Source organism: Gallinula chloropus (genome assembly GCF_964237585.1).
Source record: "Gallinula chloropus genome assembly, chromosome: 4".
Lineage (NCBI taxonomy): Eukaryota > Metazoa > Chordata > Aves > Gruiformes > Rallidae > Gallinula > Gallinula chloropus.
In genome coordinates this window covers 25092469-25104841 of record NC_140088.1, presented here as the reverse complement: position 1 = coordinate 25104841, position 12373 = coordinate 25092469, and the positions used below count along the sequence as shown (strand labels likewise).

The following is a 12373-nucleotide window of genomic DNA, read 5'->3' as shown; positions in this document are numbered from 1 at the left end:
GACACACGCAAATATGTCAAACATTTCACTGTTTTGAGATCAAAAACCCAAACATTTTCCAATATAACTAATGGTTTTGGATACACAGTGTATTTTAAACACAGCCTGCTTTCATGAGAGCATTAATTATCAGTTCTATGAAAATCCCACATATTTAGGTGTTCTAATGGGGAAATCCCAAAACTCACTGTCTGATTTTCAAAAGAGCTTTACGTCATCTCCTTGAACTAAACTACCACTTGGTGAAAAGCCTTATTAGTAGCCTCCACAGTAAAAATGGGAAGACCTTTCTTACCCAGTCAGCATGGGGTAAGTACTGCAGCTTGTGAGTTACTAGGACTACGGTCCGCTTGTCTTCCCGTAGCATTTTCAGGATCCCTTCTTGCATGAGATGGTCACTTAGGTGGATATCCAGTGCTGAAAATGGATCATCCTGTCATGAGGAAAAGAGGTTGGGTTTTGGAGCCAGCACTTACAGGATTTAAGGAAAGTGACATATTTTAATACCAATAAAACCAGTTAGGTCCATACAGACAATCAGGAGAGGCCATCAGAAGAACAAAATTGTTCTGAGGAATGTTTTTCTTTAATTACATAATAACAAACCTTGGATTGTCTTTCTGCAGTGAGTACTCAGATACATGGTAATGTCAGCTGCGTAAATGCTACGATTTCCTGAGGCTTTCTGGGAACTGCTGCTCTCCTAACAGATGCGTCTTGTAGCCTACATAACTGCAGTACATTGTTTCTGTCAGCCTCAAGACAGCGCTGGAATGTATGACTATGGCATATGTTATACAAACTGCTGCAGGGACAGTGACAAAGAGCACATTTTTATTTCCCTTGTACATAATTGCCTTCTGATCTTTTTTTAAAAAGATCTATAAATCAAAACTATTAACAAAGAATCACAAAAGGAGAAATACTCATCAGTTTGATGACTCTGCCTCGAAGCTTGATTTACAACCTAAATTATCTTATTGAGTCAAGAAATTACACATAATTAATTTAGGCATAAACTAATCTGTGCTGGCTTTTGGGGGACCTGTTTGCTTAATCCTATTTATATGGAATTCTAAATCTCTTATTTCTGTTTGCACTACTAACACTGGATGTAAGATTTACTTACTATTATTATTTCATACTATTATATTATACAAAACAGGATTTCTTAAAAGCAAAACTTTTCTTCTGTCCAGATGTTTGCTGATAAAGCAGGATTAAATTTGGATTAATTCTCCTTTCTCTGAGCAACATCATTGCCACCAGTTAGGTAGGGAGACTTGTAAGTGAAAAAGTAACTAATTTACAAAATCTACTTGCAGTTTTATTCCCTTAAATGTTGCCACAACTTACACTGTGACTGCATTAGATACTTCAGCGTTTCTGCTTTCAAGTAGCTACAAAACAATAAAAATCTGAAATAAACAACCTAAGGTAGAGCAGTTAAAAAACTGAAACACAGTAACTTTTGACTGCAATACAGAATCTATCCTGAAAACTCTGTGTGCAGCTGGTGTGCGCTGTGGTCCCTGAGCAAGGGTGTACGCTGGCAGCTTTCCTGCTGCACTCCTGCCCTGGCACAGACCTGAACACCACTCTGAGTGCTGGATGTGGGCACAGCCACTTCCTATGCAATGCTGCACCTCTGCGAACTGTGAATGCCAGTTCACAGAACATGACATTGCACTGAGGAGTCAGGTGAGGCTGTTCATTAAGGCAGACCTCACTGTATATAACGGTGCTTTGATTACCAGACACGTGAAAAAATGTGTTCATGCTACAGGACTAGTCCAACGTGCAACAAATAAAGCATGCTGAGTGAACATTTGTAACTAAGGATAGCATCTGTAGTGAAGTATCACATGACTGTTTCCCTATCTGCAATGATCCCAAGAAGTTTAGAGAATATCAAAGATTATTGTTGATGAGGTACAGGCTTGTGAGAGAAGTTTCATAAGCATTTGTTTACAAAGGCAGTCTTAAAAGAACTGTGTGTTTACAAATACTAATGTACAGGGTTCCTGATTATTTTTGAAAGATTAATAACCAGAAAAAAGTTAATTTGTAGTTGCTTCTACATTACAAACCATAAGAGAACCTGCTATTAGGAGGTTACCGAGTTTCCTGCAGGAAAGGACAAAAGTGACAAAACCAAGTAACAGCCCAATGCTGATTTGCAGTGCCTGGCCACTGCTTTCTACTCTCCTGCATCCTGGTCATTGCCTGGAAGTGCCCTAGACATGAAGGAAGCACACATGGATCAGCCTAATTACAGGGAAAGGTCTAAGTAACCTCCCAGACTTTTAGGGCTGATGTCTAATGAGCACAGCTTTTCTAATCCCATGTGACTCACATCTCACTCTCATAATAGCTGGTTTCAAAGGTCCTTGAAAGCTGAGTTTAAGAAGGAAGTCCTACACTGGAAAGGCAGAAAGCTCACTACTAGTGACTGTATAGGATGCATCTGTTTTCCCACCTACTAAGTTTTTAGAGCCTGCTCTCACTCCTTTCTCCATAGTGCTTCTGATATAGTTGGGACAGGATATATGACAGGCAGCTCAGGGTGGGAAGACAGCTTAGTTTACTGCAGAAAGGAAACACCCAAGACACAGGACAACATTAATTTTAGGCCTGAGACAGCTTAGGAATTTCATGAATACAGCTGAGTATTACATTTCTATGTACCAAAGATAAACACAAGAGTCAAAAAGAAATTTCAATAGACTGAGAGGAAAAGCATCAGCATTTGATTTTGTATCCTATCTGTCCACCTGCACATTTAGAAAATGCTTCTTACCTGCAGGATAGCTAACAATGGATATAAAATAAACAAAACACATTTGGCTTAGCTCAGTGAAGTACAATGTTCTCTGGGCATTACCCATGAAATACTCTAAATGCTCACATCTTGTACTTCTGTTTGCAGCACAAACATAATGGCACCTACTCACCAGGAACACGACATTTGTCTGCTGGTAAAGTGCTCTTGCCACACTGATGCGTTGGCGCTGGCCTCCAGACAGATTAATACCCTAGTGATAAGCAGGATGAAAACAATCAGACAGTTATGAAAACATCAATTGAATATTCATCTTTTGATCAGACTATCCACAGAGACTTTCTGGACAAAGAAACCCAGAGAAAATTTTCAAAAGCGTGGGCCTGCAGTTCAGCTGGGACACAGCACACAGATTGTTAGCACAGCCAGAGCATTCTGTCTGGAGCCATACTCCATACATACCAGAGGGGCAGGAAATGTCTATTGGTTTGAGGTGACATAATGGTGTAGGTGGCATGGATATTCTGCAGGCAGTCTAAACCAGAATTATACTCAAATGTTAGCCTTATGAGTCTGGCTGTGTCCTGGGTTTTATTTATTTTTATAATCATACACTCTCATACCATATCAGCTCCATTTTATACTATAACCAGTAATTGCTACCTGGGACGTCAGACCGTTTTGAGGTGAATATTACCTGGTTGCTGTTGTACTTGTTTTCAACCCTTAGTCCCCAGCTACCACCCTGCCTTGAGTTACTTATCCTTCCTGAGATTCCACCGCAGCTCCACAAAGCCCTGAAGTGCTCATTAGCCAGTACTGCTGCCCAATCTTCTCCTTCCCCTCCATTTCCCTCCTTCTGTCAAAAAGCCCTGAATTAGGTTAGGAACCCAGTTCAGATTAATGGGATAGCCAGTGTGGAGATTAAGCATGGAAATGGATCCTTAGAGGTATCCTTCTGGGGGGTGGATTGTTGTCATTTTGGGTTTTTTTTGTGTGTGTGTGACAGTGCCAGTATGTGCCAAAGTAAATTGTTTATTAATTGTAAATTTGTGACTTCTGTTTCCTTTCCTGTCACTCCCCAATCTCCCCTGATATGATAAGGCTTAGTTTGCCATTCTAATTTTTTCAAACACCCGCCCTTTGAAGGTGCTCTAAAAAACCTAGGAGTCATTTATTTTAGTGCTACTCCTAAAGAAACCAAAAAATGCACTGTGAAGTCAGATAGCCAAGATAGTGGCCACAGAAGTAGTCAAACATTCTGATAGCAGCACATTTAAATCATCGCATCTCACATAAATGACAGTGTTTCCATGTTTACTGAGCAACGAGCTTTCAGACTAATGACCCAAACATACACTTAACTAAAAGATTACCTTTGTTGCCAAATAACCAGTAAGATTTTAAGAACACAACAAAATAATAAAACCCCCTCTCTGTATTTAAAACAAAAATAGAAGGCTGTAGCTGTTTACTGACCCTCTCTCCAATCTGGGTTTGGTCTCCATGAGGGAGAATGTCAATATCAGGCTGGAGGGAACAAGCATCAATTACTGCTTTGTACCTGTGGAAACAAAAAAGGTAATGCAAAATCCACACACATACTGCTAGAGAAGCACATTTCCTACCTGCAGAGAGAGAACAAAAATCAACCAGCTGGAAAAATCACACAGTGGAAAATGAATTTGGTAGCTGTTAATTGTTCTAATGGAGTCTCTTGCAATCACAAGCAAGTAAATAACATTTCAGCTAAGAAAAAGCATCTTAGATCAGCTACATAAAAAATATTTAATTATTAAAACCAGGCAAAACAAGCACAACTTGGTTGTTATTTCTTAGCATTTAACTTTTTTCATGCCCAGGGCTTTGTTTCTTGTTTCAATAGCCAAGGATGACAGAAACAAAAAAGGTGTGTAGGATGTGAATGCATCGCCAACCACTTCTTTTAAGGGCAGGGAGGGGCGGATGGAATACCAGCAATTAACTTCAGTATGTTAGAATGTTTGGTGGGCATTTATTCTGAACAAAGAGGCAGCTCATTAATCCTTCATGGCATACCAAGCATTGAAACTGTAATAAACAACATTCCCTCTCCCAAACAGCTAATGTCCTTCTAAGACAGTTAAACTAATCAGCTAGGTACAGAAAGAGGATACAGCATGCTGCACAAACATGAATCTTGGAATGAAAACACCTCTACAGTTAACTTCACGGGAGTCTGAACTCTGTCCCGTGTGTCCATCACGAAAAGCACAGTCAAAGGGGGACCCTGCAGATTTCAAGGTCTTTTGTCATGTTCAGGTGGAGCAGTACACTTGTTAGTAGAGGGAGGTGGGACCTGGGGATGCCTGAACTGAGGCTTGTGCAACTCTACTATTTATCAAAAAGGGGAGTAAAGCACGTAACAGGGCTGAAACATGTTACCTCTGTTTGTTAAAAGGGCTTTCAAATGTGATATTCTCTTCCACTGTGGCATTGAGCAACCAAGGCTTCTGTGATGCATATGCTACTGATCCTCTTTTCCTGAAAGAAAACCCAAGAGAGTTCCCAGCTTACCAGTGCAGTATGGATTTTTGGAAAACATCTTCTTGTAAAGGAAGAATCTTGTAATAATTCTTCAAAAACAGTCTTTCATTTCTGTTCTTTAGGACAATCAGTAGCATCAAGGAAACCCATAGGACGTTAAATTTCCAAAATAATACTGAAATTGTTAACCTAACTGAATTTCAGTTTGTTCCCTCTTTTTCTGCTGTGAGGTGGGTTTTGGTAAGGCTGGCTCAGTACTGCTGCCTTAAGCAGTGCAGATGGCGGGAAGAAAATTACCAAATATTGAATCTCAGCTCTGTTTGGATACACTAGTAAAAAAACATGTAGCAGAACACTAGTTAGGCAACAACATTTAAGGAGGGATATTCTAAAAAGATGGTTTTAAGGTGTTTGAAAAAATAACAACTACACACACGCAAAAAGGCAATTTAACACCCCCCACCCTTATTTTCCCCATTTGAAGAAGACAACTTGAGTCATAAAATAAATGGGCAGCCATGGGTAAAATCTTTCTATGCCTATAAAGACAAGAAAAGAGAACTTAGACTGAAAACATTTGCTAAATTTTCCCCCGTGGCATTGCTCATATAACATACCATCAGAAGGTTTTGTCAACAGGATCTCACCATGCATATTTTATTTCATAAGGATTATTATTAGCATTGTTATTACTACTACTATTTAAAGATAAAAGTATCTGCCTACAGTTGTGGCTGTTGTGCACCAGGACCTCAGTAAGGCAGAGCTGCGAGAAAGGCCAAGTTTTTTATTAGAGCAACTGATACTCATGGAAAACTCATTGGCATAGCACCATTTGGCCAGAAAAGGGTCAAAAGAGGGATCATACACCTAAAAGAGTATCTGTTTTCTTTTCTGCTATGTCAGCTAATCCAATCAGAAGATGGGACCTCTCACCCAAACCTCGCATTTGTCTGCTAGACAGCCATTACAGCAGCCTCTTTCGAGTTGGACCTGAATGCAGTTCAAACCATGAGCTGCCAAAATACACCATGTGCTTTATCTCTTTTTATCAGGAGGTAAGGTCACTTGACCCACTTATTTTTTCAGACTTTCACCAAGCTTGCTTAGAAGTCATTATAGGATCCAATTTTCTTTGATGACCTGAAAGAGCACACAGTTACACTACCCTGCAAACATGCTTCCCAGTTCAAATGTCTGGTGGCTCATTAGAATTTAATTCTGTTTTATGAATTCTCTTTATTGGAAAATGAAACAGAACCAAAATAAAGAAAAAGAGAAAGAAAGAAAAAAACCCCAGAAAATAATCCCCTAAGCAGCAGCACAGCCTCAAAATCTAATTCAAAGAGCGTTCAGTTCTGCCTCAAAAGGGAACCATTTTTTCAGTTATGAAATTCTCATCCCAATGATTAAGAAAAAATTGCTCTGAGCATCCTGTGATGAGTACCTATTCCCTTCCCCTCCTTTTCATTGCTTGTAACCATGCCTTTGCTGCTCTTAATTCTCTTTTTTCTTGAAAAGTTTTGAGGAAAAGGTTTTTACAGCTTTTGTAAAAGGTGTTGTTTTGTTCAGTGAAGATACAGGCACTGCCAACACTCCACCCTGAGAATAAGCATGATCCCTGGGAACACCTTTCACGTTTGGCTTCCATTCTACTTTTAGCCCATCAGTGAGAATGAACTACTGCAGGGAATTTGGGAACAAACAACAAGCTTGTCAAAATTCATTTCAGATTTAGAATTTAGTAAGCTGCTCTAAATAAATTGCAAATTGATACTAGGATGACATATCAGGGCAAATCATAGTTCAACATAAGCAATAAAGTTTGCAAGTGCTTGAATGTCTGAGGAATCTATTGAATGTCCACAGTGCTTCTTACACCAAAGAGGCAAGCAAGCAAAACGTTTACTGAAACTGTGAGAAATGTGACTGAAAATGCAGAGAACAAAACACTCTGAAATGGAGCATGCAAGGCTTCCTCTGAAAGCTGCCTCCAACCTACCCACAGCTTCACACTTGAAAGACTGAATGCAAACAACTGGCTTAGCAGACAAAGACTTATGAAGAATTTATTCTGCAGGTGGAAGTAACTGCTTCCTGCCCCCAGGCTGCATAAATAAATATGCATTTTCATCAATGGAGTGTAATTTTTTTCCTCTTAGAACACAAGATAGACTAACCATAGCCTCTTAATTATCACAAAGAGGTAGACAGTAAAATCCAACTTTACAAAATAAATAGTGAAAAACTTCCTTGAGCTCCCTGGAATTTACACCTTTTGGCTAATATAGCATCAAGCCTGTTCATTAATTTGGAATCAGAAACAACATTTAAAAAGTTGATTGTTTAAAGTTATTCCTCTATTTTCACATTTCTTTTTGTTAAATCCAGTTGGCTCAGTATACGTTCAAGGTCACCGAAAATAAAACTAGTTAGGAGACAATCATATGTGAATCTCAGTGCCTTAATAAGCCTACCAAGTCTAAATGGAAATTTTAATAATTGATGCACTTAAAATGTAACAGAGTTGTAACGGTAGAGGAAATAGTTGCAGTCTTTCCTGTGCATTTTGGATTGTTGACTGCAGGTTATTTTGCACAATTAATGAATTTCTACTATCAGTCAACAACTCAAAATTTCTCCAGACATGAGAGAAATGTGTGTCCTGTCCTACACCATTACTACATGAACCAAAACATACAGTTCCATTATTTTGAGCCTGGTGGTGAGTCATAGAACATTCTGACATCTTTTGCATTTATTACCCTGCAAGAGTCACTTGCTTGTTTTTAATTCTAAACTTTGCAGTAGCTGCATACAGAGACAGCCTGTGGCCTTCTAAGGGGGAACAATGTGTAAGTGCAGACACTTGTGAAGATCATTCACAGAGTCACAGAATGGCTGGAGCTTCCCACTAGTTTTTAAAGTGATGTACCTGAATTCTGTGTCAACAGGAGATTCTTTCTCTGGGCTGCAGAAAAAAAAAAAACACAGGGAAGTTTTAAAAGAAATTTTAATGATTTTAGACAATGCAAATAACACTTTAAAGCACTATCACTATGCTACAATTAGAAATACCACAAAACAATTGCATAACAGAAATAAAACTCTCTTAAGTATACTAAAATTCTGTACTACATAGTAGCGACCTAAAAAAGGTGTGATTAAGCTTGGGTTTTGAGAAACGCTAAACCTTGTAGAAGGTTTTCAACACTTATGAGCAAATGCTCAAGACCTCATGATACTTTGGCTCAAAATACTCTCTTCTGAGAACACCAAAAAAGTTCTACAGGATGCTGATGGAAAAAACCCCAGCAGACATTTTCCTACAGCACCTACCCAACAGAACTAGGATTCCCAGAACCCCTGATAATGTAGGCAATTGTTTCATACAGTCTCATATTATTTCCTACGTTTTAGTGTTTGCCATATGATTCTGCATGTTACGTCACTGCTTGCTGTCCATGCCCATAGCAGCTTCAAACACATGAATGTCGAATTCCGATCAGAATTCTCTTGCATCTTAATGGGTTCAAATGATATCACTTTAACTTGGCCCATAAACTGCAGCTGCTCTTACACAGAAAGAGCCAGGAGATTTCCTAGTATCCTTTATCATGAGGCTTAGTTGTTACATAAATGAAACTCCCTCTTACACTATGTACTGATGGGAGCACACTAAAACAACAACTGTGTCAGAAAGCTTTGCTCTCATTTGATTTGGTAGATATTGTTAAAATTGAAGCTGAGTTCTGTTAATCAGGTAAAAGTCATTTCCATGCAAGGATCCCTTGCCAACAGATGGACTAATCTGCTAGTCCCCACACTTCTCAGTTTGTGTGTGCCTGAAGAATGCTGGGTGTGAAAATAAATGTAGGAAAGGATGTAAAAAAAATGAAGAGAAGTGTAATGGGGAGAATTAGCTTTAATACATGAAACCTTTAAAACAATACTTGATGCTATTTTTTAATGAGTCGCGTTAGAGAATGATGTGGTGCAGGCTTTAAGAGAAGGATTTTCAAAGACATACAGGAAAGTTGGGATACAGTTTTCAAAATTGCCAAACAATGATTTAATAAAGGAAACCCAGCTCTTATTTTCCTAAGTCATGTAAGCGGTTTCAAAAGTCATATCCTAAGCTAATTAATACACCAAAAGTTTCACTGATTTTCAGAATTTGGACTCTGAAAATCTTAGGCACAGATTTTAGAAACCTTAGGTTCCTTAGGTTCCTTCTATTGCAGTCAATTTAGTAGGAAGACCAATAATTGCATACAATACCATACCTGACATCTTCCCCCGTCTCACTGTCAGAAGTGCAGCTGCATCACAAATAGAAAGCAAAGACTGTTTACTCAAGTAAGCACAGGCAATCTGCCCCAGAAAGAAAAACTATTAAATTCCACTTAGTGCACAGACTGCAAACATTATTTATCACAGAGCTGCAGTGCAGCATCTGTTCCTTCTACACAAACTGACTTGATTTTAGAAGTAAAAAAAAAAATTTGGTGACAGATTTGTTGTTTTTTTTTTTCCTTACACACATTTAAGTTGACTCTACAAATAAAATCACATTCACTCTGTCCTGGAGGTGCCAACAGAACTGCAAAGTCCGAGTGTGACAAGATTGCAAAAAGACATTTTCAGGGAAAACAAAATGCTAACTGGTGGTGATACTGTGATTTTCCACATCAGTAATTGCACCTTTGCATCATATAATGGGTTGGTTAGAACCCCAATTCTCACCTTCACTTGCAACATGCTGCGTTCTGCATCTACCCTATCCTTGGAGGGATGTGCCCATACAGCTAAGTGTGGGCAGGTCTGAGGGATGGACACGTTTTGGTTTTGCTATTTTTGAATGTGTACCAAGTTGTTCAGACTTGTTTTGACAGGCTGACTGGCCACACTTATTACTGATGCTAAATTCAGTTCCATTGAAAAGAGTGAAAAATCTGCGTGTCAAGTGGTATGAACAAAATCAAGGAGGAACAAAGCTTTTCATGCTTTAAAGAGAACAGTCTCATTAACTATATACCAACACCATTATATCCAGGGAAGAAAACTATACCTGACATATCAAAGGTTGATTTAAGAGACTTCCAAAAGGTTCATGCATAGTAAGCAATGACCACAGCTAAACTCAATTTACTGTAGAATTTGAGAGTGCCAACCAGCCACTTGTACCATTAGTGCAAAGGGCAGTGTACTGAGCAAAGGTTTTCCACAGTTACCTCACACTCCACTGGTCTTTGGTGACTGTGTGAGCACAGTGGCACCTTCTCCAAACACCCATGAACCTGTTGCATATCATTAAGCATCAACACATTCTTTACAGAAACTATCAAGTGGCTGACACAATGCAAAGGCCCTGAACAGCAAACATCAGTTCCTGCTTCACCAACTACCCTGAAAAAGGCCAGGGAACACCCTGATGAGTTGCAAGCTATAGTAGCTGTGCGTGACAGCAACACCCTCTCCAAGGTGCTCTTCTACACCAGCCTGAAAGACTGGCAGAAAACTCTGCAGCTCATGTAATCCATCAACATATCTCAAGAAGCAAAGATCAGCCAGGGTCCCTCGTGACTACTGTCTACCTGTGCTTACTGCAGGTGTGCAACTTTGCTCCAGTTTCTGCTCAGAGAACAGGGCAAAGTTCCATGCTCCCAGGGCATGAAAGATCCTCAGAGTAACACAAGGTGTGGCAGTGCTCAGCAATGTCCCTGCTTCCTCCAGTAACCATGGCCTTTTGCTGCGATACAGCCACAGGTGCCACAGTTTTCATATGCAGCTATTAGTAGCTCTGTTCCTTGTTCCTTGTATCTGTTCTGCAGCTGGAAAAATTAATTCCCAATTTGGAGTTTTAGCTCAGCCATTTCAACCCACTTTTCCCCACTTTGACTTGGCTTCATCCCTCCTTTCCCCCTTTCCCTGCACACTCCTGGCATTTAAGGATGTTTTTATCTTCTACCCATGTTGAAATGTCAAAGTAATGTGTGTTTGATAATGAGGTCTAGATGTAGGTTTTCAAGGCATATGGATGTCTAAAGATGCAAATATGTGCAACTGAGATTTCCAAGCCTTCAAATCTCTATTTCCAATTTAAATAAAATAGAATTAAGTACCTGGGTGTTTCTGAAAACTCCAGTAAACACATATTTATAACAATTTATGTACTTTTTAGGCATCAAAATAATATCTAAAATAGCTTAACAAGTCTAGCAGTTTCTTCACATTATAAGGACTCTAGATTCCCGTGGGAATATATATATGAGCCCTGTTTAGAAACAAATGATATAATTTTGTTTGAGCAAATTATGTCTCATTTAGGTCAATTTTCTGATATTATTTACTCCAAAAAGACTTATACTATAAACCACTCCATGGACTCAGACTAGGCCTAAGTAAAATCAAAGAAAGTCGAAGAAAGAAGTTAGAAGAAATGCCCAGAAGAAAGTAGCTTCACATATATACTATATATAGAAATATATACTATAATTATTTACTCAATACCCAGTCAAATCTATACCACTTGCCATCTGTTCAGAATGTAGATAATGTTTTCTCTGCTTTTGTTAATCTCTAACCATATTATAAAATACTTATGGTGAGATGGTCTCAGCCTGCTTTGGACAAGGGGCAGTAATCTGAGCTGGGTCTTCCAGGTACAACCCCTGTAGCACAAAATAAAATCACAAATGGGCCGGTGTGCACTCCTGGTTAGCTGAATCTTAGCCCAGGGATAAATTACATTTATTTTTAAGGTTTTTAAACAAATATTTTAATAGGAAGCAAATAAAGATGATATGCAGCTAATGCTGTTTTATCAAGAGAGCATGGAAGCACAGAGGAGGGAAATGACTTGTGCAAGGTTATCCATTAGACCAAGGGAAGGTCCAGGAATAGAATCCAGATTTCCTGAGCACTGAGTGACATGTCAGCAGGATATATCCTTCATCTTCATAGCTGTGACCTTGGAGGAAGGGAAGGGAAATGAAATAATTCAAGACTATTGTGTGGTGAATGATGGAAACCAAGCATTCATTTCATCCCAAAGAAAGAGCT

General features: G+C 39.1%; 1 protein-coding gene across 1 annotated transcript in view; it reads right to left on the bottom strand.

The window, feature by feature from the left end:
• The window catches only part of ABCC8 (ATP binding cassette subfamily C member 8), a 75001-nt gene that overhangs the window by 22933 nt on the left and 39695 nt on the right, over window positions 1–12373 (bottom strand). The window contains exons 17-22 of the mRNA XM_084263363.1: window positions 9595–9630; window positions 8244–8279; window positions 5207–5305; window positions 4262–4346; window positions 2955–3035; window positions 296–433 (exon numbers count right to left, since the gene is read on the bottom strand). Coding sequence (XP_084119489.1) covers window positions 296–433; window positions 2955–3035; window positions 4262–4346; window positions 5207–5305; window positions 8244–8279; window positions 9595–9630 — 475 coding nt within the window. The remainder of the gene's footprint in view (window positions 1–295; window positions 434–2954; window positions 3036–4261; window positions 4347–5206; window positions 5306–8243; window positions 8280–9594; window positions 9631–12373) is intronic.